The sequence below is a fragment of the Myiozetetes cayanensis genome, unplaced genomic scaffold (assembly GCF_022539395.1).
Source record: "Myiozetetes cayanensis isolate MyiCay16 unplaced genomic scaffold, myiCay2020 scf14, whole genome shotgun sequence".
Classification (NCBI taxonomy): domain Eukaryota; kingdom Metazoa; phylum Chordata; class Aves; order Passeriformes; family Tyrannidae; genus Myiozetetes; species Myiozetetes cayanensis.
Genome location: NW_026087048.1, coordinates 6,118,254 through 6,138,951, shown reverse-complemented (window position 1 = coordinate 6,138,951; position 20,698 = coordinate 6,118,254). Strand labels below are relative to the sequence as shown.

At 37.8% G+C, this 20,698-nt stretch overlaps 2 protein-coding genes across 4 annotated transcripts in view; one reads left to right on the top strand and one right to left on the bottom strand.

Moving 5' to 3' along the window:
• Window positions 1-20,290, top strand: part of LOC126637004 (neuronal acetylcholine receptor subunit alpha-7) — a 39,915-nt gene extending 19,625 nt beyond the window's left edge. The window contains exons 3-10 of one of the 2 annotated variants that reach the window (XM_050309864.1): window positions 2,152-2,196; window positions 4,475-4,584; window positions 10,053-10,132; window positions 11,340-11,507; window positions 11,901-12,095; window positions 13,346-13,432; window positions 14,038-14,147; window positions 16,183-20,290. In XM_050309864.1, coding sequence (XP_050165821.1) covers window positions 2,152-2,196; window positions 4,475-4,584; window positions 10,053-10,132; window positions 11,340-11,507; window positions 11,901-12,095; window positions 13,346-13,432; window positions 14,038-14,147; window positions 16,183-16,701 — 1,314 coding nt within the window. In that variant the 3' untranslated portion in view covers window positions 16,702-20,290. Of the gene's footprint in view, window positions 1-2,151; window positions 2,197-4,474; window positions 4,585-9,473; window positions 9,575-10,052; window positions 10,133-11,339; window positions 11,508-11,900; window positions 12,096-13,345; window positions 13,433-14,037; window positions 14,148-16,182 lie in introns of those variants that run through there. The other variant, XM_050309865.1, reaches the window with a different exon arrangement.
• THSD4 (thrombospondin type 1 domain containing 4) overlaps window positions 1-20,698 on the bottom strand; it is a 414,123-nt gene that overhangs the window by 27,900 nt on the left and 365,525 nt on the right. The gene's annotated exons all lie outside the window — the stretch shown is intronic.

Genomic DNA, 20,698 nt, shown 5'->3' with positions numbered 1-20,698 from the left:
ATGTGCCATTCAGCTAATAGTCCCGAAACAAGCTTCCCACAACAATGGATTCTGAATTGCTCTGTCCTTCTGAGTAGCCAGTTATGCCTGTGAAAAGCAACAAAACTGTTGTCTGCCTTGTGGAGAAGCTACCTAGCAGCACTGCTCTTGGCTTTGCTCAGGTGCAATACCTGGAATATTGCATCATAGGAACTTGTCATATTCATCTGGGACAGCACACAGAGCTTTGAGAAAATGGTGTCAAACTTCTGATGTTAAGTAACCATTGGTGGTATTTACATCTGATTCAAATTGGTTATGATGAATAGAAACATGTATAGGTTTTACATGTCCTTAATGTGCAACACTTCATGCTAGACTTTAATTCATGTGAATGATCTCTTAAAGTTTGCTTCTCCAGTCATAAATTAAAAATCCCATGCAAATGAGTTTGGTTGTGCTCTAATGCTACAAGCAGGTTGTTGTTGAGAGAGGCTCCAAATGAATGTTTATATGGTAGAGAATAACAGCTACTATTGCAAATTAATTACTGCTTTGCCTGACACTTCAGCAATGCCTTCAGCATGAAAATTCAATGCAGCTTAATAGTGGATTTCTGAAACTAAATGGTTAGACTTGTCACCCCAGGATGCCATTTAAGTGAGATACTCACTTGAGGTTCATGGAGGTGATGAAGCAGAAAATAAGAGAGGAAAGGTGCTAAACTACTAGCTGTGGTCTGTACTTATTTATAATTTTTATTTTACTTTTCATTTTAAAGCAAGATAAGAGTGTGCATTCAAGAGCAAACTTTATTCATGTCCATTACTGATGTTTATCTAAAATATTTCTAGTTCTTTATATGTTGTATATTTAGTTGTGATAATACACAACCTAGCAACACTGCAATACATTTACTGACATTGCTCCTCAAAAAGCTTCCCTTGTCATTATCCCTTGCAGAGTACTTGATTTCACATGCTGTGTAACTTTCTACTGTTGTGCTGATCTAAAATGGTTTCAATTAATGGCCTCTCAGGACCTCTCTTCAGTTATAAATTCACAAAAGCAACAGCAAAAGAGTAAAAAATAATAGCTGTTAGTAAATTATATTAACAAAAAAAAAAGCTTTTTTTATGGTACAAAATGCAATTAAATATTTTTTAGCCATCTTTGGGCATTTAGGAACAACATTTAAGTTCAAGAGTGACAGATTTAAGTTCAGAGCTCTAGACATATGAACAACTCTGGCAGTTGCTGCTGTACAGGTGAGTTAACTTCCTAAGACACTTTTTTAGAGTGTAAATGGAACTTTGAGTGGTGTTACAGGGACTGTGTGTTCACACAGGAGAATGTGTAATACGGACTATATAGTATATTCCATCAGCTTCACATAACCCAGGTGGATAATGAGATGGTACCTCCACAGAAAAAAGTCACCAAGATTTTCCTGTGTCTGAGAAGCAAATAATTAAGCTCTTTAATTACTTTCAGCATTAAGATGCCAGTTGTGTCACCTGAGCTTACATCAAATAATCACAGGAGGCAAGGGGAAAGGCCTTCAAATTGGAACTGTTCCAGGCAGAATAATAATACTAACATTCTGCCCTGACAACAGCTTTCTAAAGCCGATACAACACTTTCTGTACAGTTCCACTGGTGTCAGTGGGGCTCCTGGCCTGTTAGGAACCTGCTCGGTGTGGCCCCAACACACACCATCTGAACTTAGTCACACTTTATTTGTTCATTGTTTTTTCTGCTACCTGCAGATGCCTGGTGTATAAGGTTAATCAGTGAGAGGGCTGCTCCTCTCACAAAGGTGGAACAGGCACCCCCACTGTGATCTGGCTTGCTTTGGAGACTCTGTATTGAAGAGGGAGCCCCAGGGTAGAGTCTGGCAGAAGGATGCCCTCAGGAAACAGTTTGACTGACAGTGCTACTACGAAATAACATTAAAACACCATTACCCAGGAAATAACATTAAAACATCATTACCTGTGAAAACTTTTGTTGCATTAAGTGAGAGGCAGTGATTTTCTTTGCTTGGAAAGGAACCTTAGCACAACTGGCTATTTTACAATAGTCCAATATATTTACTGGTATTCTTTTATCTGTATGGTATTAAGCTGATCTTTGTTTTATTTTTCTTCTTCCTCTTCTCCTTCTACCCAGGATGAAAAGAATCAAGTATTAACAACAAATATCTGGCTGCAAATGGTAAGTTTTGAAACAAAGTATGTTTTTTCCTCTGATATTTGAGTTTAATCTGGTAAGAGGTTTGAATTTTAGAAAACTGTCAGGCTTTTGTTCTATATCTTGCTGCACAGTGGACAAAGCTAAACTGAATGGCAAACTATAAGGCTGAGCTTTAGGTCTAGATGTTTCAGGTGTTTCTGAAAACTTTAAAGAATTTGAGACACTACATCTAAATAAGTTATGAACTCATTGTAGTTGATTTAGTCACACTAAAGTCTTCATTGTCATAGGGTAATGGTGACCTGAGAGTCCCAGGCTGAGCAACTGCAGGTACAAGTGCCTTTCACTCATTTCAACAAAGCCATTATGTTGTGGTAAATCACTTGATTGTGAAAGAGAACACGCAAGAAATGCATTTCATCTGCAGTAGCTGCTCTGACCAGCACTCTGAAAATTGTCAGCTGATTCTTATGATTTGGGGAAAAATGGTTCCAAAAAGGTTCATCATCCCTGGGAGCTCCTGCCACTGTCCTAATGAGTGTCTCTGCCCTCCTTCTTGCTTTGTTGACTGTCTCCTTAAGAAACTGCAAGAGGATTTTTATTAAAGTGGCCATGCTATTCCCACATTTTTCAAAATGTTGTTTAAACATAGGTCATCATCAGAAGTTAACTGAATATTATAAGTTTTCATGTTACTTCTCCAAATTCTCTATCTCAGTTCCATGACTAAAATGGGATCTGGAACATCAGTTTCTTAATGTTCCGCTGGTTTCCCAGCTTGTTTTGCACACCTAGGGTGTTCATTTTTCAAACAGTGGCTTTATTTTACCTTTTTGTTGCAATTCTTAGTTACTATAAATTGTCACCGATTTTCATATGCTCTCTTACTACTTACCCCTATCTATTGCTACTCATGGCATTGCTGAACAGTAGTTAATTTTCACTCACTTGTTAATAAATGGAACAAATAATAGGCTATTCAAGAATTTTGTGAGGTTATTTTGAAATTCTTTTCTCTGGAAGGTTAAATTATCCCTTAGACTCAAGATGCTTCTTAACTTGCTGACTCCATTTCTACCATAACTTTGTGCTCTGCAGAGACAGAGTGATATGGGGAGCTTTCTCCATCTGTGGCAGTCAGGATGAGAATTTGCCATTAGTTAAATCCCTGTCACTGTTTGGGTTAAGTAAAGGTTTACAGAAGGTTTTTATTATTCCAGGCAATCTCACTGCTTCTGCAGAAACTTTACACCTTTCTGTTTCTTTAACCAGCTCAGTCAGTTTAAGTGTATTATTTTTTCTTTTATCATAATATTTTATATAGGGCACCTCTCTTGCACTGTGGTAGGCCTTAGGAAACAAGTGAGTGATATATATATATATATATATATATGTGTATCACTGCTGACCTATAAAGGTTAGCATGGCTGTTCCATTTATTCACAAAGAAAATTTGACATGGAAGAAGCATTCAACTCATGGGGTTTTTTACAGGCCTGTTGTACAGTAAGATTAAAACTGTCAAATATAAAATGTTTTTGGCTTTGAGCTACAATGACTATAGTTGCTATGATTTCTTACCAGGAAAACAGACAACAATTCATACTCAAAAAGCTATCATTTATTTTCCTTCTCTTTTATCCCACAGCATCCTTATCCTTTTTGAGATTGGTTTTTTTTTCCCCCTAAGGAAATTCTTGATTATTTTATACATTCTCCATTTCTTTTGGTTTATTCACCTTAGCACATACTGAATATGGAACGTGTTAAGACTGCAATGAGAAGACCACTTGGTTACTGCAAAAAATGAAGCCACTGTTCTTGGCCTGTGTACACGTAAAAAGAAAAAATGTTTGCTTATTAGTTGTCTATTAATGGTGTACTAGACAAATTCAAAGCATGTTTAAAGTAAATATATGTTATTTTACTGTTCTCTGAAATAAGTAAAAATGTAAAAGTGCATGTAAAATTTATGAAAAAAATTAGAAGTAGTTACTGTGTGAATTAGAAGAGCAATTTAATCCCAAATTGGCACCTGAGACAGCATGAACAGTAAAACACAAGCACACCCCAGATCTTGTATAGACTGTTATGTGCACTGCAGTGGGAACTGGAAATGAGGTTGTTACCTGTTCCACTGAACTGTTCATGGCCTAATTTCCCCTTGCAAAAACATTTCACTGCCTGAAGTAAACAGAACCAAGAGAACACCTATTGTTTTAGTCTATCCAGTCCCTAGAGAACTACAGTGAACCAGTGGATGAGATGACTTAACCTACTTTTTGTGTGTATGGCTCAGTACTGGACAGATCATTATCTACAGTGGAATGTGTCTGAATACCCAGGAGTGAAGAATGTTCGTTTTCCGGATGGACTGATTTGGAAGCCCGATATTCTTCTCTATAACAGGTAGACACACTTTTTTTCCTTTTTTTTTTTTTTTATGGGAAAGGAGAGAAAATCATAGAATCATAGCATCACAGAGTATCCCAGGTTAGAAGGGACCTTGAAAGCTCAACTCCAACCTTTCTTGGGAAAGGGAGCCTAGATGAGGTTATGTAGCACTGTCAAGTCCCAAAGACAAGCCAAGGCAAATGACATCATAATCTTAGCAAAATGTCTAAGTTTTTACATACTTTTCCAAAACTCCAGGTTTTTTGAATACTAGAATATCAGTCTCCTGTTTACAGAACAGAAGGTCATTTTTGCAAATACTTCATAAATAACAATATCATCCCTACCACCAACTATAGCTGGTTGGCTTTTGTGAGATGATAAGAAAAGCAGACTTTTCTGGCTGTGTTGAATAGTTTACAAGTAGTGATAATTTTCTCTGAAACTGTTTGGTCTAAATGCTTACTAGTGAATTGAAATCTGACATTTGCATACTTGTCTAGTTTTAGTTTGGGTTTCACTAGAGACAGGACAGGTAAAACCAGTCTTTGCGTTTTCCCACGTCCAGTTTTGGTCTCGTTCTTCCTGCTGTAAAAATAGCTGGGAGATTTGCTGCTACCCTTTTCAAACTGTTCTGACTTGGGCCTATTTCAGGGACACACAGGTTTCCATCAGTCCACTGCAGAACCTTTGGCTGACATTGAGAGTTTCTTTGGCTGCACCATTATATGGTAGTTCCCATTGTGGAATGTATTTAGTTTAACAAGGTAAAGCACTTTATTGCCTGCTCATCAATAACGTGCCTTTTTCTGCAGATGTTGGGGCCTTTGTGCTGTTCCCCAGGAACTGGAAAGAACTTCCATCTACTCTGTACATGTTGCACTGGCTCTACCATGGCAGCCAGCGTACATTGTGGGTTTTTTGCCTATGCAGGTGACATGAACCTTTTGTCTTCCTGATGGCTTTTATCCCTCTGTTTCTCTGCCATATGTCTACTAAGAACACACCATGCTGTGTGTTATCAGTATGACTACCCCTTCCCACCTCAGGAGTTGCTTTTTGTTGTAACAAGACTTAGAGAATAGCTGCAGCTAATATGTCAGCTGCAGTTGTGCTCTCTTTTGGTGACCACCTTTATGAGCAATGTCACTGTAACAGGTGTTGTTGGGTTGTAATAATGGGATAACAGCTCCCAGTGGCAGCATTTGTCAGCCCCTTGGGGACTTCTCTGCAGGGCCTGAATTCCTGCTGTGTTCCCAAGCAGCTGCTGTACTTCTCCCAGAGGTACCCCTGACACTAAAGGATTTGGAGTGATCTCCAGTAGAGTTCACCATCCTGAGGGTAACTGCCTGGCAGATTTACTTCTTGGTTCTGGTTTAAGCATAGTAATGAATGCTTCAGTTGTCCACAAACCAGCCTAAAAAAACCTTTCAAATGTTCTATGCACAAAATGGAGCAGCCTCACACCCAGGACAGGTGTTTTTTGCAACATTAATGTTGTTTAATGTATTTTTCAATGCAAATTTGTTTTCTTGAGGGGTTTTCCCTCAATGGCAGTGTTCCTGGGAGAATCTGACAAATCACACCTTCATTTCCATTCTCCTGCTGAATAACACACTGTATATGCCATAAAATTGGTACTCTACAACAGCAGTTTAGAGTTTCCCAAAAGACTGAGTCATGACAATATTGTTCTTCGCATATATAACAAACCTGAGGGAGACATTCAGTGTGCCTGAGAATTTAGGCTACAGTATTTAAGTAAGTATATCCAAAATGAAAGGGTAGTATTTTAGAAATTAGTAATATTGATATATACGTACTAACTGTAGCTGAAGTGCTTTATAGAATGAGAAGGGTGACAATAACCTGAAAAGCTGAAAACAATTTTTCTGTTAATATAGGTTTTCAAATCCTTGGGTTGTTAACTATGGCACAGTCATGAACTAATTATTCTACAGTGTTTCTATTTCAAACTCGTATTTAATCCAAAATTCTTATTCAGAGTTTAGTCAGAAAGCAAAGCTATTTAAAACAAATTCTTATTCCTGTATGAAATTATGTTGAGAATATGTTGTCTTATAGTGACAGGCCATTTTGAGATAGATGCTTTCAACTTCTATATGCTTCACTAGGGACATGCATCTGCAATTACAAAGAAATTAATGAACTATAAATTGACTTTCCATTTTAATGAATGCATGTTTCACTATGTCTTGAATCTGTACACATCTTGCTGCAGCCCAGTACAGAGAAACTGTGGCAGCTGTATTAAATTTTACAACCAGTCTATTGTGAAGAGAGCAGGGCCAGTTCATCTCTAATTTTTCTGAGGGAAGAAAATCTTGGCCTGTGTACAAATTCCAGGATTGACTGTGTTAATGTCATGCATGGCTTTCTTCCACTTTTTACTAGATTTATTAAAAGTGCTCATTTCTGGTGGAATTATTTTCCAAATGGCCACACAGTGTTTAGTACTTCACGGAATAACAAGAACTGTGGTAGTTATGTCTCATTTTAACAGTTTCATTTTTCCAGTTTTATAAACCTGAGGTTCTCCGGATAGGTCCCAATGGGATTCTGTATGCTAGGTACAGCTTTGCCATCTCAATGTGCTGCAATCAATATCTGCTTTCAAGTCATTATACCCTGAAGAAGAAGTGTAGCAGGAATAGTTTTCTATCATCACATTTCAGTCCAAAGTCTCATCAAGCAAAGGCTCAGCCACTTGGTGCATTCCCAGTTGAAGCAGTGCACTTCGTAAAACAAGCAGAAATATGACATAGAAAAACACAGATTCTTCTTTTTCAGAAAAAATAAGTGCATGTTTGAATCTGAGTACCACTGGATATTCTTTTAAGAATGTCTCTTATGAAAGCCAAAGTCATGTGGCAATGAAAATTAAGCTGCTTGATCAACTTTCAGAAGTTTCTTTTAAAAATTCTATTTTTGCCAGTTACCAGAAACAGCAGCAAGGTCTTAGAAGCAACTCCCTGGTGCTTGACTGCCCTCTGCTCCAGAGGAACACAAGAGAATCTAGTCTAGGAGTCATTACCTTCCGCTTTCCAAGCGATTTGTATGGCATGGATATTTTCACATCCTGAATTTGGCTATTTGAGTTCCATCATATAGCCTTTATTAATTTCAAATCAAAGCAATTATTCATCTAATATAGAACCTTGATGGAGGACTCTGGTTTCCTGAGGAAATGAGTCTTCAGCACATGTGTGTGTGCACACCTATCAACATATGTGTTTGTGTATGATCTTGTTGTCCCCTTCCCCAAGATCCCCTGAATCCATTTCTACCAAACTTGGCAGTGCAACGAGTAGAGATCTTTGCAGTACCAGTTTCTTACAAATAACACAAAAGCAAGAAGCCAAAATGTGGAGGGAAAACAATTAGAGCTCCAACTGGAAGAGAAACTGCAACATAAAGCCAGAGAATGCAGCCATGAGCTGTGGAGCTGAAGGAGTGGCTCACACTGGTTCAGCTACCTCAGAGCTGAACTGCCCTCTCCCCTCAATGTGCTAGAATCCAGTCATGATACAGTCACAATATTTACACTTCTCTTCTTGCCTTTAAAATTCAAATGAAATAGTTGCAAATATTTTCAGCACTTGTGAGCCTTCTGCTCACCACAGGAAAAAGTGCAATTCCCTATAGGCAAGTAATTATCTGGATTTAGCTTTTTCTTGTCTGCATATTTCACAGACCAGTTCAGACATATTTTAAAATCTAATTTCTTCAAATATGTGAGGGGAAAATAAAATGCAAATTAAAAATGTCTAAAATAACAATTGCTTTATTTTAGGTTCTGAGATATAAAATTTGTATCAGAATAGATTAAATATTAAAGTCTTCTTAAAAAAAAAAAATTTCAATCAGGGTTTTCCTGCTGGGAAAAAAACCCAACTTTTAATACACTTTGTTTTCTGCTAGAATGAAGAATATTTCACTTTATCCTCATCTCAGATTTTTACTGTATTTTTACAATGATGTCTTAAAAGGTGATTAGAAAATTTTGAGGTACTGAATCACTAATAGGCAAAGAGACATCAGAGACCTGTCGTGCTCCAATCAGCCTTGAGAGACACAGGATTTTAGATCAAGAGAAGCCCAGGCTGCTGCAAGAACCAGACTGAGCATTGTGTGACCTCCTGTGCCCTGCCCAGCACGGCTGGTACTGCATTTGCTTTTTGTGCCAACCCCCAAGGTGGCTGTTTGGAACCTACAAACAGCACAACAAAGCACAGTAGCCTGCATGTCTCATTTTGCTTGTTCTTTGCTCAAATAAGAGCCTGAGAAAGGAGCCTTTGTCTATAATCAGGGCCAGCAGACATCAGAGGTGAATTCAACACAGCAGTTCCTGAAACAATTCTGATATGCTATTCACTGCCAGTGCCATTCCTGACACCATTCACTGCTGGTAGCTTCCCAACACATTGTGTGCAATTTAATCCAGGCACCAATTTCAGTAACTCTGACCATTTCTTGAATACCCAGGTCCTGGGATTTAAGGAATGTACAGATCAGAATCTCCAACACCTTACTGCAAAACCCCCCATTAGTAAATGGGAACTGTGAACTAAGGCATAACACTATAATGGGTGTATGTACATTGCAAAAGCAAAAGTAAAAAGTAATTTAAACATGTCTAGGAAAGGTTTCTAGAGTAAAGTCATCAAACTTACTAAGCTTTTCATAAGAAAGAGTCTTTATTTCATCATCTAAATATTTGAAAAGAACTTGTTTCCCATACAGAATTTCTTAAAATGTTAATGCCTAGTAAATTCACGGAACATTGTGCCAGAAGGAGTTGAGATATTCCTTGGCAGTAGCTGCCAATTCATCATTTGGAGCATTCCCCAAGTAACATTATGATTCTTTTCTAGAGAATTGTAAGACCAGGACACCAGGGTGATCCTGGCCAGCACCACCACACTGACACCTCTAATAGGACCTCTCTTTCCTTGTTTTCTGAACCCAGTTTGTGGGTTCTGAGGTAGGTAATGAAGGCTGGAGCTGCATTAAAGAGTCTTGTGTATGACATGTAGGAATAATATTCACCCATACAAAGAGGTTGGAAGGCACAGATGCTGGAGGATCCATCTCCCCAGTATTCAGCAGCTGCTGCTGATGTAAACAGCAAGAGAACAAAGTTACCTGTACAAATGCTTGAGAGGTTTTTAAAAGTGCTTACTTTCCAAATGGAAATCATTTGAGCCACGACACTGTAATGAATCTGGTGGGACAGGTAAGCAGCAGGAATGAGGTGGCTCCACCTTCACTTAGAGTTGATAATCAGGAACATACCCAACAGTATCAGGCCAGTTACACTGAGGCCACAGAAAACCGGTGACAGGAGAAAAGCTGTCAAGTCTTGGGGGTGAAATAATCCTTTTATGAAGAACAGATTCATCTCAGATATTCTTCAGCCACTCAAAGAGCATATAACCCATTTTGTTTCTTCCCTATTCTAGTGCTGATGAAAGATTTGATGCTACTTTTCACACCAATGTTCTAGTGAATTCTTCAGGCCATTGCCAGTACCTGCCACCAGGTAAGCTGTTTGCATGTCACAAATGTTGATAACTCAGACTATTTGTGTATGGTGTGGTTTCAAATTTGACATCAATTCTCTGATATTTTATTTTTCTGGTTAGCCGCATTTGATAGACTGAAGTCTAGGTGCATTATGAGTTACATCTTTACATCTTTGCAGGAAAACCACCACAAAGATACATGTTTTATTACAATTATGTAAATTATTCTGCCATAATGCACAATTTCAGAAGTTTGGAAGTATTAAAAAAGATAAAAAATAAAAGTCCTTACTATAAAAAGATATTTTTTATTAAAGCTATGGTAATGCCTCTTAATAAAAATTTATTTAATTAATGTAGTGTTTCTTTTATTAATATGTTGATTTTACAGTTAGATACTTTGTAATATCTTGGATGTATTTCTATTTGAAATGATTCACTGGATGCTTCATCAACACAATTTTTAGTCTGAGAGGAAAGTAGGCTGTGTTTGATATTTATTTGATATATGACTGACTCTGGATATATATCAGTGGAGTTTCTGTTCCTCAACTCATTTAGCACAATTATTAGAATTAACTCTTCTCAGAATCTGAATTTTGGAAACTGCAGCAGTAGAGCCAAGTGCTTTCCAGATAAATTAGTTTTTCCACCTAAGATCCCAAGAGGATTTCAGGGGTTTGCCTGTTGTTCTTTTGATTTAAGATGTTCCATTTGGTGGAGGTTTTTCAATTCAATTCTGAAAGCTGCTAAAGGACAGGGCCTGACTCAACAAGTGAAAAATAAGAAGCTAGCTTGCCTGAGTAAATCAAGGTCATAGAAATCTAATAAGACAGCAAATAATATTTCAGGATTTCTTATATTTCAGGATTTCTTACTTTAGTCAGTAAAAGAAATAGAAACAGATTACATATTCTGCTTCATTTCTTTTGAAATACAGGATCTAGAAATCTAAGCTCTTCTATAAATATTCTCCCACTATGTGCCTAAATGGAAAAAATGATTAAGAAATTGTTTGTAACATCAATAGATTAATGGTACAGTTCTTTCCCTTTTCTGTGACTGACTTTTGCTCTTTAGATGTCAAGACATGACTGAGATTAAATGTGCTTTACGAGTGAAAAACAGAAGGCGTGACGGAAAACAAGTTCTGGTTAAAAAAGTACATGAAATTCTGTGGAACAAGCATTTCAATTCAGTGTTCTTGTTTCAAATCCCATCCAGGCATATTTAAAAGTTCCTGCTACATAGATGTGCGCTGGTTTCCATTTGATGTTCAGAAATGTAACCTGAAGTTTGGATCCTGGACCTACGGAGGCTGGTCCTTGGACTTACAAATGCAAGAAGCAGATATATCTGGCTATATTTCAAATGGGGAGTGGGATTTAGTAGGTAAGCTCTGGATTTCTTATTTAAACTGTGACCTTGCAGCCTTGTCCCTGCTGATGAAATAGATGGAATAACAATCGTGAAATGAAGACAGAAATTAAAATAATTAAATGATCTAGCTAGTGGCATTGGAAACTGTGACAACAGGTGTGAGATGCAAATCAGTGTAAAAAAATAGATGGCAGATTTGCTGCTTGAGTTCTGTAAGTATCTTTTATCTGATTTTCCATCATGATCTGAGAAAAAAATTACTTAATTGGGAATTAAGCTTAAAGAAGTAGTTTTGTCTGTGGTAAACCTTAGAAAGCTACATTTATCCTTTAAAAAAAAGTAATTGCTACATAATACACAGTTTACTCACATTAATTTCTGGTTTTCCTCTTTCCTCTTACACAGGAGTTCCTGGGAAGAGGACTGAGAGCTTTTATGAGTGTTGTAAAGAACCCTACCCAGATGTGACATTCACAGTAACCATGAGACGTAGGACTCTTTACTACGGACTCAATCTCCTTATTCCTTGTGTACTGATATCAGCGCTTGCTTTGTTAGTTTTCCTGCTTCCAGCAGACTCAGGAGAAAAGATCTCACTAGGTAAATTATTAATAGGATATTGTAAATATGAGTAAACCAAAAGAAGTTGTCCTTTTAAAAATTGTTTTCAACAGTCTTAGTAAGCAGGAGGAGTAGCCTATGGGTCCTGTTCTGGCTCATGAGCTATTTTTACTGTTTGATGCTGAACCAACAGAAGCACAAACAATTCCTGACTACTCTCCTTAAGAAGCAGGGGTTTTATTTTTTGACATATATTTGATGAATAAAAATCTCAAATTCATTAAGTAAAGCTTAAGTTTACAAATATGCATCTGAACACTTTAACATGGAATTCTTCTCAATATTTCCTTTTAATACTAAGTTGTAGTAAGAGCCTATGGTGCCTTCTCAGAAAGATTGATTCTAACTGCTCCTAATTTACTTTTTACAGCAAATTTTAACTGAAGTATTGGTTTGTGAAACAAATCTGATTTTGAGTGTTTGATCTTTAAGATGGAGGTTAAATATGTAAAGAAACCTTTTGTCCCATACAAAAATTCAGATGCACTGGAACCTGTTCAAAGGTAGAAACAAAACTGGTATCTCTCCAGAATGAGTAATAGCCTCCCTCATCAAGTAGTAGCCTTCCTAATCAAGTAGTCCCTCCCAATATTTTAAGATGAATTCTTTGTTCCTAAATCTTTCCCAGCTGGCAATGACTCCTGATTGTGTAAGACTAGTCCTGAGAAAACAGTTAAGCCTTGTTCCAGAAAGATGGGAGCTCATCACTGAGCAATAGAAGTCAAACTCCAAAAATCAACAGTCAAGAGTGCTTGGGCATAGCTCCCTGCAGAACCCAACAGCTGATATCAGAAGATATCAAAGTCTATCCAAGACAGCAAATCTGCTTTTCAGGAAATTTATGCATTACACCACCTGTAGCTTCCATGACAATTAATCAAGTGTCACATGCTCAAACACTCCAAATCACACCGTGTTTCTAAAGCAAACATGGTACAAGAATGTCTTTGATTTACCCCAGCTAATTAGCAAATGTTCACAAAAGTTGAACAGTTACAAGGATCTAAAAATACCTATGTCTGTGCAAGCTTTGGTACTACTTTGGCAGCACTGCTACCCTGAGCCTGAGGTGGTACAAAAGGTACAGGAGCACCACTAACATGCTGATGCAGGGGTACAGAGGGATTGATTGATCCTGCAAAGAGCACTCCTTCAGATTCATTTTGTTTGTCTCTGTGTTGTAGTTACAAGCCTCTGATATAATTTCATACCTCATGTTTATCTTGCAGGTATCACGGTTTTATTGTCTCTCACTGTCTTCATGCTGCTTGTGGCTGAAATTATGCCAGCAACGTCTGACTCCGTGCCCTTAATTGGTGAGCTTTGATTCGCTTAGGGATTTTTGTCAAACACGGTGCAGTGACTGGCCCAAAGACCAATCACCACTGGTACAGTGCATCACTGCAGTTGAATTAGAAAAATGCTGCCAGCTGACAAGAGACTCTGATGCTGCTCTCTGCTCTGAGTGAAGCAGAGAACCTATGTGTATTTGGGAAAAGCATAAGGCAGTCAATTTTCCATGGAAGATGTTGTTGCAATTTTGACAGAATTCATGAGATTATTCTCTGTATTCCTAATTCCAATTAGAGCTAAACATAATGGCATCTTCCCCTTGTAATTGTTCAAACATAAAGTACTAGCCAGTCTCTATAATACTGGTGAAAGAAAATTAGAAGACAAATTTTTCAAGGTTGCTTAGAAGAGGCAGGTGCTCAGTTCCGCAGAAACAATTGCTAAACATTGGCTCAAATTAATGACTGATCTTTCTGCTGTTGAGAAGTCTTTCAAAAGTTCCTAAAGTAGCATGTGCATCAGTACACTGGAAAAAGAGCTAAACACTATGTATGCACGTACATAAACAGGCCTTACAAAAGCTGTAACAGCCAAAGGATGTTGTTATAATTATCTGTTTATTTTGCAGCTCAGTATTTTGCCAGCACTATGATTATTGTTGGTCTTTCTGTGGTTGTCACTGTTATTGTTCTACAATACCACCACCATGATCCAGATGGCGGGAAAATGCCTAAATGGGTAAGGTTTGATTTTCCTTCACTGTCCATTTCATAAATGTTCAGGTAAGGGATGTGATAAAGTAGCTGAGGGTCTGTGATCACTTCTTACTGTTAAAAACATATGAATTCTTCCTAAATATTTTGTTTGGAAAAGTAGTTTCACCAGAAATGAGATGCTTTGTATGGTTGGTTTCTTAGAGTATGTGTGCAAGAGAGAGAATGAATATACCTCCACTTGCTTCTGATATCCTCCAAAACAGCTATAAGTAACTTAGGATTTTGCTAAAACTATTATATATAAGTGAAGGTGATTTTCAAATAAGCTTCAGATATCAGAAGTGAAACAGGGAGAAGAAAAGAGTAAGGTGCTGATGGAGATGATAAATGCATGAAATATAGTACCCTCAAGGTGCAACTGCTACATATTTAGCTGCTGTCCCTACAGAAACATCCATATCCTAAAAAGCATTTGTTAAAGATGGCTGGGAAAGGGGAATTGAAACTTGCTCTGAAAATCCTGATCTTTGAATCAAAAACATCTATAAAGTGCAAAGAAGAATTAAAGCATATTTGTAAGCACATAGACAATGTACTTTTTTGAGGGGTTGTTTTTACAGAGAACATTATGCTCATATTGGATTACTACACACTGCTGAGAATCTTCTGCTGACTTCCTCCAGCTCACAGCAGCATCAGGCATTTTTGGAGAAATGGAGAGACCTTTCGCCTTTTTTTCTCTCTAGAACAATGAGTTGTTATTATCCTTACTAGCCAGAAAGCATGTGCATACAGCAGTACCCTGAGGACAAGAGATAATGAGATATTCCCTGGCCTATTTTGGAGTAGTGACTTTAAAATAAATTTCAATGAAGAGAATAAAAGACTTATCTCTTTAGACTCATGTTTGATGACCGAAAGGGAACAAATATTTAGGACTGAGCCAAATGTCCTCAGAAAACAGAGTACTTAAGGTTGAACAGTGAGTTGTTGTGTTGAGAAGCTGAAGACCAACAAACATTATTTGGATACTGGTAGATTTTGGGTCAGGCCTGCAGTTAATGAATATTATCCTTCTTGATGAAACTTGATAGTGTAAAGAGAGTAACGGCAAGATCTGTCTCTGGTTAGGATGATTGTCTGGATATAAAATCTACTCTGAGTAGCAATCCACAGTCAGAATAAATGGACCAAATCTAATTATAGTGTAAAATTGGCATATTATACAAGACAACAATATTTCATTAGCGCTCTGGAAAAGAAATGCTGCAATAAGCCCTTAAAATCTGATTGAAATAAATTATAGAAGCTTTCATCGAAACTGGAACAGTCCCTGGCTTACCTGCACTTTCGGCAAGGCTGGATTAAGGCAATGTGGAAAACAATAGAATAATATGCACTGATTAAGTCTGAAAAGTATTTTTAAAATCAAAGTAATTTTTCCATATTATATCAAGCTCTGTTTTCTAAAATCTGCAATCAACTGTCCTGAATGAAATGTGGAAACAAGAGTCCAAACATTGTGAAGCTTGGTGGGCCAGTCCAGTATAGAATCTGTTTTAGCAGCCCCTTCCAAACATTAATGGCCTGGGAATTTAATATTAGAGCACAAATACAAGTAAAAGAATTGTAAACTTACTGACTACAATTCAAAGTAGTGCTATTATGGTGATTACAAAGTAACTTGTCTTCAATAAATGTTTTCTTTTGCTGAACCCATGGTTTCTAGTAAAGGTGGAAAAGACACCCATACCACTGTCCAAATGCCAGGAAAAATTAACACTATTTGGAGACTATGGAGACTCCTATCAGAGGAGGGGGAAGTCCTAGTGCTGGTAGTCAGTCTGAGGCAATCAACAGCACTGCAAGCTGGCAATCAAACAACGACAGTGCTTGGCAAATTAATCAGCAGGAAAACTGTCACCATTTTGTAGAACTCCTCTTCAGAATAAGCAGAGACCATGGACTAGACAGTCCCCCAGGCTGCACGAACACCATCAGCCCCCAAAGACAGTGGCTGTGTGAAGAGATGTTTATTCTCAAAACTTTTCTTTCAGACAAGGATCATCCTTCTGAACTGGTGTGCTTGGTTCCTGAGGATGAAAAGACCAGGGGAAGAGAAAGTGCGTCCTGCCTGCCAACACAAACAGCGCCGCTGCAGCCTGTCCAGTGTGGAGATGAACACTGTGAGTGGACAGCAATCCAGCAATGGGAACATGCTGTACATTGGGTTTAGGGGGCTGGAAGGGGTTCACTGCACACCTACCACTGATTCAGGTGTAATCTGTGGGAGGATGACCTGCTCACCAACAGATGAAGAAAACCTGCTGCACAGTGGCCACCCCTCTGAAGGTGACCCAGATCTGGCTAAGATTTTGGAGGAGGTCAGGTACATTGCAAACCGATTCAGAGACCAGGATGAAGAGGAAGCCATTTGCAATGAATGGAAGTTTGCAGCCTCTGTAGTGGATCGGCTCTGCTTGATGGCCTTTTCAGTCTTCACAATCATTTGTACAATTGGTATTTTAATGTCAGCACCAAACTTTGTAGAGGCTGTGTCTAAAGATTTTGCTTAACTCCTAACTAGAACTCCTAACTGCTTCTCTGAATGCTATGTAGCAAATAAGAATGTGGGGTTTTTGATTGCTTGTTTCTAATGAGTGTGCTGCTTCTCATTGTCTGCTTTCTTTTGCCCCCCTCACTGATCCTGAGTTCCTTTTGGAAGAGTGGCACCATTTCGCAAGGGAAGCTAAGGATTTCTCTTTGGGCTGCCTGGGCACAGCTCCTTTGAGCCCTCTTTTGTGGAAAATGCAATGGCTGAAAGTCCCTTCAGAATGACAGGGTATCGCACCAACAGCTCTTACACACATTTGAACTGGCTATTACAAAATAAGAGGTAGGCAATGCCACAAATGTCACTTCTTGCAGATTTTATTATAAAAGATAATGTGGTCCATCTTAACTATTTGAATGGGTGACTGTAAACACTGATGTTTAGGAGGGGATTAAATCCACATGGATGCTCAAACAGCAGAGCGAAAGGGGAGAAGTAGTTGTCTTTTTGGTTACTGCTTCTTACTGAGCTGTCATATGTAGCTCTCAGGCTCACTTACAGTCAGTCAGCCTGTACCTCCCTCCATGCACTTTCAATAGAGCATAAATGACTTTCAGAATTCTGAATCAAAAACCTGAAAGTTAAGGGGACACACCATATAACTTGTCCTTCCATATCTTTCTGGATTTGACCTAGAAGAAGTTTGGCCTGAATTCTTAAACAGGCTTCACAGTAATTTGTGCAGTGTTTACTACTTCTTCCTTCTCCCCAGAAAGGCACTCTTTCAACTGATGACCTTTTTAACTATCAGAAAGAAAAATGATTGATTTATGATGCCTTTATCATCACTTGTTTAAAAAAACCCCAACAACTCCCACACTTGCCTCTTTACTGCTAACCAGATTCCAGTGAGGAAAAAGTAACTCAGTGTCTTGTACAGGCTTAAGCATAAGTGAGGAATCTAAAGCAAAGAAGCCAGTAAATCCTGAGATCAATGTTTTCATTTAAAAATTAAATGTTTGATCTGCTGTGTGCCTAGCCTTCTATAGAACTCCTCCTGTTGAGTCACCATAACATTGTTTTTAGAAGAAAACTGCACCTTTTCTGCTCAGTTTATCATCAGATGAGTACTAATGAATAATAAAGCTTTTTGGGTCTGATATAAACTATAAAATGTATAAATATATATTTATATATACATAGCATATACATTCACAGAAAGATTAAGACTTTTAAATATAAATTCTCTTGAGCCTAGAAAGACTTTTGCAAAGGCAAAACTAATAGTTAATCACTTTTTGTTATCTCTGATTCTGAAATTCTCTTGTCAAAATTCTCTTAGTTTTGATGTGACTGATGTCTTAATGAAAAGGACTGAGCTGAAAATACCAGGATCTGAAACTTTGTATGTACAAAATAGCTGAGAATTAGTCCCTTGCTAGCACACCAGTATTCCCAACCAGTGATGTAAGTGGTAAAAGGTGTGGAGGAGGACTACTTTAGCACTGGCTGCTTGCTTTATCCTGCAAAATCCCAGTTTTTTGGCTGAGGTCTTCAGAGACACAGAGGCCTGTTGTACCATTGTTTTACTGTGAAATGAACTCAAGGCCTCAGTTTATCTTCTAAGATGGATTAAAATAAAGTGACTGAGATGCTTATTCTCCCTAGGTAATGATTTCCTTTTCAGAGTCTGCTCCCCTGAAAGCAGGAGAATCGAATTGGATGTAAACCAAGCCTAGAGTCACCACAGGTACAGTCCCTCACCTAAGTGAACACCTTGTGCAAGCACCTTCCTGCCTGAGATAGGGCAGGACGAGTGAAAGGAAGGCAGGATATCTCTCACAGTTTGTGAATTTTGTCCTCCTGAAGGTGCATTAGAATCTTACACTGCAAAGACATGAGCAAAACATTCAACACCTTCTTGAAAGCTCATCCTGAAACCACCATGTCTTAGAGTTACCTATATGTTTTCAGGAACAAGAACTAAGAGCAAGCCATGTAATAATGCCTGCAAGTAGATTCTAGTTTGTAGATTGCATATGAATGGGAAACTTTGAGTCCAAAATCTGAAATGTGAGTTTTGTTCACTTGTGAATAACTACACATATCCCGTGGCACGTGCTGCTCCCCTGAATAATGTTCCTAGGCTGGGATTCCTGGTGTGAATGTTGATTTGCATTGGCAGTTTTCCTTGCTGCAAGTATCCCTAAGTAGCTAAGTAGAGTGTTCCATTTAGTCTTGTAAAGTTTTGGGGTCCTCTTGGACAATAATTTTCTAGAAAGAAATGAAGACTTTTGAGGATTGTCTTGCACAATGGGACACAATTAATGCAATCATGATACATGATGCATGAAATGTAGGAAGCATGAGAGTCCCTCTCTTTCCATCTAAATCCATTTACAGTATCTGTAGAAATCGTCTTGCTAAACACAGGAGGATGGAGAAAGCATAATTTGACAGTAAACTTAATTATCAGTGGCAGACATGCCTGGGCTTAAAAACTGGAGCCTGGTGCTTGACCTTTAGTGAAGTCCTACCAAAGTCTGTAACGCTGAGTCTGTCACACAGTCAGAGAATCCCAGGTGTGAGACAGGAGCAGTGAGACACCAACCTCCACCTCTGCCTCCACCACTGCCTTCACTGTTGGCAGGATTCATGGAAATGCACCAAGGGCTCAAGGGAATCTTCATTCTCCTGCTGTTAACACCACCTGTAAACATTTGGTAGTAAGTTTATTATACATTTTAAATATAACAGTGACAACTCCTCCATTATGTTCTTTTGCACATCTGAGTCCAATTCTCCTGTAACTGAGCTGAGCAAAATGGGTATGGTTTTTGTCAAACTGTGTGTGTCAAATATATTTGTGTATGCTAAACAATATTTTGATCTAAACGCTGTGAAAGAATATTTATTTACAATTTGGGCACAGAGATGGAAATTAAATTCTGTATACAGTATGTGTATATAATATTAAAGACTATATATTGATGGTAAGGACCTGTTATAATCTTAAGAGTCCAGATGATGAGCAAGTGATTCACCACAACTAAGCTATGACTTGCCTGACAAATTCATAAGCTCACTCTAGAGCTCAGCTGTCATGTACAATACTATGTGTGAACAATGTATATTGCTTTTTCTGTTTTTATATTGAATTGTATTGAATATTTAAAAGACTTTTTAATATTTTAAAAAATTTATTTAAGTGTTAATACCAGAAAAGTTCCAAACATAAAATTTAAAAAGTTAGTTTTAAATACAGATAAATTATTTAAACAGTATTTAAAATATTAAATTATTTTATATAGGAATTGATAATACTATGTAAGACTTTTTTTAAAAGGTTTCTTTAAATTCTCTTTACATTCTCAAGCTGCAGGATGTAGTCTCAGTTCACCTGTGATATTTCAACTCTTCAGCCTTTAACAAGGAAAGAAGGTAAACCAAAGCCCTAGATTTTCTTTCCTTTTCTTATAGTCTTTTTTACATTAAGAAACATTGCATAAAGGGCATTAGAAAGAGATGTAACACTTGTCAGGTACTGATTGTCATATAAGCAACTCAATACCTTTTCAGTCCAGTACAAATAAAAGATTTAGATCAAGAGACTTTTGATTCTTTCTCATTTTGCTAAGATGGAAACAAACTCAAGTGGTAGAAAACACGAATAGCCATAAAAGAAAGAAAAATGTCTTTGGATTTACCAGTCTGAGATGACAAAATTCTTTGATAACTAAAACCACATTAATATCCTCCCAGCAAACCAGTCCCACACCAAACATAGATTACTTCAATCTTACATAAGTGATCAAAGTTAAATGAGTAGGTCTGTAATACCATGGCAATTTTGGACTGGCCTCAATGCCAGTATTAATTTACTTTTTGAAGTTTAACACAGAGGAGAGAAACGAGAGAAAAAACAAATCCATAGCAGCTGAATAAATTGTTGGTTTTGCCAGCTGCAAAGTTTACTTCTTGGCTACTGATGAAAAAAATATCTAACCAGCAGAATACCC